The 5,233-nt window shown below is 37.4% G+C and overlaps 1 protein-coding gene across 1 annotated transcript; it reads left to right on the top strand.

Moving 5' to 3' along the window:
• The first annotated feature begins 2,174 nt into the window (after positions 1-2,174).
• Positions 2,175-4,405, top strand: LOC141638337 (transcription factor bHLH118-like). The gene is made up of 3 exons (XM_074447739.1): positions 2,175-2,534; positions 2,959-3,336; positions 4,340-4,405. The coding sequence occupies exons 1-3, from the start codon at positions 2,175-2,177 to the stop codon at positions 4,403-4,405; spliced, it is 804 nt and encodes a 267-aa protein (XP_074303840.1).
• Positions 4,406-5,233: the final 828 nt, after the last annotated feature.

Raw genomic sequence — 5,233 nt, forward strand, 5'->3', positions numbered from 1 at the left:
GGATGGAGAATTATCTCTGGGGAAAATTCTTTATTCTGCAGAATCTTCAGACAAAAATTGTTTCGTTCTCAGGTTTTCCAACATGACATGCGCCCCATTAGCGGTTCTGGCAGCTCGTGGGGCATTCGTAGCATTTTACATGGGTTATCTTTTGTTTTGGATAACATTGGCTGGAAGATTGGAATGGACTCGAGGCTGAATGTGTGGACCTCTAGATGGGTGGGGGGAATGTGCCCGGAACCGAAGAGTATGTGGCTTGAGTTAAACCATAGGCATATGGCACATTTGCAGGTAAGGAACCTTCTCCATCAGAATGGAAAGTGGGATGCTGACTTTATTAACGCTGTATTCGAGGAGGAGTGGGCAACTCGGATTCTTGCCATTCCATCAAGCGAAATCAGATTGAGGGACTCGGTTTTCTGGCCATACACGAAGACCGGGATGTTTACGGTCAAGAGCGGTTATGGACTAATTTTTGATAGTTATATGGCTACACGAGGCACCAGTAAAGACAGAATAAGAATCAATGATCGAGGAAGGGAGTTCTGTAGGAAAACGCTATGGCATTTACCACTCCCTATGGTTTGGAAAATATTACTCTGGAAGATAATCGTGAAGGCTCTACCCACCGGGAGTGAGTTCCTTAAACGAAAGCTGGATGTTGATCCTTACTGTAGAATGTGCGGAGGCGATCAGAAATGCATTGAAACAGTGGAACATCTCTTTCGCGATTGTAGCCTCACTCGAAGATTATGGGCGGGTTCAACCCTAGGCATTCGGGTAGACAGTGCGGCAGGTATTTCGATTTCGGATTGGATTTATGACTGGTTAAGTTATTTGTCCAATTCTGAAGGGAGTGAGGACAAGTTGATTACCTTTGTGGCTGTCCTGTGGGGTTTGTGGACATTAAGGAATAACGTCATTTTCCAGAAGTTGGATTTGAACTCGTTTACGATAACGGGATGCTTTTATAATTCAGTTAGGGAGAAAATACATATGCTGTGCAACTCCTCACCTACAAAGCAACCTCTGTCAGTGCTACAAACTTCCGAAGAAGGTTCGTCGTATGAAGAAAGGGAGGCTATACGCAATGGATACCCCGTCCGCCTTATTGGAAATCACAGCAATTGCGCGGTGGTAAGGGTCAAAGTGGATGCTAGTTGGGTACGGGGATTGGATGCGGCGGTCGGGTGGATTGCGTTCGACCATACGGGGCAGGAACTCGAGAGGGGGATGGTGCGCAGCAGGGCAGAATCAGCAATGCAAGCAGAAGCGTTAGGAGTCAGAGAAGTTTTGGTATGGGCACAGGAGAGGAGGTTTCTTCACATTGACTTATCGTCCGGATCGTTTGCGACTAATCGATCAAATTGCGGGGCTCGAAAAGGAGGACCACTTGATTGCGGGGATTCTTGCAGATCTTCGTGATCGGTTTAGTTTCTTTCATTGCTTGAGTCTTAGTTTTATTCCAAGGCGTCTGAACGTTATAGCGCATGGGTTGGCCAAACAAGCCATGCGATTGTAATACCCTATTTTTACAGCTGTCAAAAAAAAAAAAAAAAAAAAAACACTAAATCATTTTCATTTTAATCACTTCATTATTGTCGGGTCATCAATTTAATTGAGTCAAATCGGGTTCGAGTCATTGATCATCGGGTCGTCCCCGGGTTACGGGTTGTCATCGGACTGGGTCAGGTCGGTTCCAATTTGCAACATACTCGGATTATACCGGATTGGGTATACTCGGATTCAGATCGGTCCTTGGATCAAGTCAGACTTACAGCCCTATTTATAAACACTAAACACTTGTTAACATTAGAAGATAATATATGTTAATAAGGACTCTAGGAGAAGTTGTAAATGGGGTCACTTTTGTCTTTTGGTGGCATATATAAGGACCTCAAGCATGTCTACTTAATACAGTCACACTTAAAAAAAAAAAAACTTGTACACCAAATCAAATCAAATCAGTGAAAAGAGACTCTGCCTCTTAGAAACGTACTAATCTAGTACTATTCCAAAAAAGGCTGGAATTCTACTATAGTTTTTTTTTTTTTTTTTTTTTTTTTTTTTTGGTGCTGGAAATTCTACTATAGTAAAACTACCTATTTTAGATTTCCTTTTTTTTTTTTTTGTCCTTATACAAGTACACAACCAAATATAGCACTTCAAGAAATATGGATGGTTCATTTAACATAGATGATGAACTACTACAGTGGCTCACTAATCTACCACCCTCGTCACCGCCACCGCAATGCGGTGATTCGCAACCACCAGTTTCTACTACTTGTCCAATAATAGAGGGTAGTAATTTGAGAGTAAATGCTTTAGGTGGTAATTTAATGGTTGATACAACCCAAGTGGATGGACCACCTGCCCATAGTGTTGTTACCCATGTCGCTGGCAGCTCCTCTGGCAACGCTAAGCAACATCAATCAAATAAGAAGAAGGCGGTCGAAATCGAGAGGCAACGGAGGCATGAAATGTCTAGCCTTTATGCTTCCCTCCGGTCCATATTACCAGCTGAATATATCAAGGTATGTATGTCAGCTGATTTAGCTGGTAAATTAATGATATAATATATAGTCTCGTCTGATTTATTCGACAATCAATTATTTACATGTTCATATTTTAGTACAAGCTAAGTTCATTATCAATTGACAATCAATTATAGACACTAACAAAAACATATAAGCTAAATGCGTCAGCTAACTCAAATGATAAAGACTCGATACCTTTTATTTATTTAATATAGACTTGACCTAACCAGTAACTACTTCTGTCAAGTTACGTTCCATCGAGTACTGAGTTTCAGTATCACCATAACTTGACTTGAATTGGTTAAATAATTAACTTGAACTTAAGTTTATTTATTTAACATAGAGTTGACCTAACCAGGAACCACTTTTGTCAAGTTAATTGACTTGAATTTAAGTGGCAATTACGGACATGATGATGCAGGGGAAGAGGTCGACGGCGGATCATTTGCAACAAGCAGTGAGGTACATAAAAGATATGGAGGGCAACATTGCAGAATTGAATGAAAAAAGGAACACCCTTTTAAAAGGAAAATCAAGAGGAAGTTCTTCAAATAGTGCTGATAATAATACTAGTAGTGGCAATAGTAATCGGAGACGACTATATACTGTTACGGTGAAGAAATGTGAAGAAGGGTTTTTCGAAATCGTGCTCAAAACAAATGCAGATGATTATGATGAGAATGTACAAAGACTTCCTCTTTCAAAGGGACTTCGTTTGTTGAACAGAGAAGGGTTAAGTGTAGCAAATAGTATTTCTTCTAGAGTTGGCAATGATGTTATGCACACTATTCATGCTCAGGTACGTAATTAATTAATTATCATATCTCAAAATGTAGCTACCAAGCCTTGAACCTGAGACCTTATGTATAGAAACTCAATTACTAACCACCAAGACACTATCATTCATTGAATATTTAGTGTACTGTATTTATTTATTCTTTCTTTTACTTTGATTTCTGACCCAAAAAATTGGGGGCCCTGTGCAACCGCACGGCCCGCACGGATCCAAAGACGACCCTGGATGGTACTGATATGCAATGAAAATTCAACGTTATGAACAGAGAAATATGAGAGGGACTCGTTATTACCAGACACCAGATGACGTTATCTCATTTTAACTACAATTAGGAACAACCATTCAACAATTGATAAAATGCCTACTTTTAAAAAGATTTAGGGTTTTTATTTTTATTGGCTAGTCAATCTAGAGTTTTAGTTAATTAATGTATAAATGATAGTAGACAGCCAACTTGATCTTAATCATTTATTTTACACCTTGTTATTTCCCATGATATCGTGCAGTGAGGATCATATGTCCCACTTTTGTGTCCTATTGTGTGTGTGCCACATCACTTGTATTTTGACACATCATTTCTGGCAAAATAAAATATTACAATATATATATATTAATTTGTTGATTTGTTAGAAGCTAAGTGGTGTGACACATACAATGGGACACCAAATGAAACAGAGAATTCTCACTGGATATCGTGACGGTCATCGTCAATCCTAAATAATTAATAAACGATTTTACTAGCTTGTAAGGATAACTTTTGACCTTAATGATAATTTTTTCATTTCTTTATTTGTCATTTACAACCAAATGTTTTTTTTAACATTCTAATTACATTATTCACCAAATTCCTCCATCTTTTTTTTATCCTTAAATCCATATTTTTGCCTCTAATTTATGTTTATAATGCAAGAATTTGTAATATATAAAATACATATCAAAACACATAATAATTTATTACTAGTTCTTAGTTCATAAGGAGTACTTAATTGAATTTGTTACATTGCAGGTTGATGATGGGATGGTCATTGATCAATGTCTTCTGCAACAACAATTGTTAGATTGCTACGTGTAAAACTATTCATTCATATCTCAAATAAAGAATTATCCATAAAATTTGCGACCAGAAGTTTGTGACTACGGACCCCACCTATCTGAATAAACAGATTTAAGAGTTATTTTTATCAATATGCGTGCTTTTTATTTTTCAATTGGTCTCCCTTGTGACGGGTTACCATTTGTGACGGATATTTTGTGAGATAAAATGGTAACAAAATGGGTTAGTGGAGAAAGGGGACCACATGAATAGTGTTGCAGAGAGAGAAAAAGTGGATACATTGTGAGGTAAAATGGTATCCGTCTTCAGCTTGTGACGGATATGTCATGTCTTCAATGAGAATTTGTGTTTATTTTTTGATTAATTGGGGTCATGGTCCTATAAGTTAGATATACATAAATACATATCATAATACGTAATACGGTCCTTTCGATTGTGTGTCCTAAGAGCAGGGGATGGATAATACGTAAGACAATATTTTAAGATTCTTCAGTATAAAAAAATTTTTTTGGTGTTGATCAGAAGTATTATCGTCACCAACAACTGATGCATAATCTCATTCAGGATACTGAAGGCAATTTAATAGCTTCTTTATCATGTGCCGTAAGGACACGCCTAGAAAAACTGTAATAAATCAATACTATATATTAAATCCAGAAATCAAGGGACTTCAATGTAATTAAAGAAAGTTATACAAATTAATTATACTATATAGTTTTAAATCACTAGCACCGTGTGATGGACCCGATTAAGGGATCTCAATGCAAATATTATATAGTTTGGGTTAAAATTAAATTATATAAGAGTTTGGTAATTTTCCTAAACATTAGTAAGAGACTAAAATAT

Source organism: Silene latifolia, unplaced genomic scaffold, assembly GCF_048544455.1.
Source record: "Silene latifolia isolate original U9 population unplaced genomic scaffold, ASM4854445v1 scaffold_20.1, whole genome shotgun sequence".
In the NCBI taxonomy this organism is placed as follows: domain Eukaryota; kingdom Viridiplantae; phylum Streptophyta; class Magnoliopsida; order Caryophyllales; family Caryophyllaceae; genus Silene; species Silene latifolia.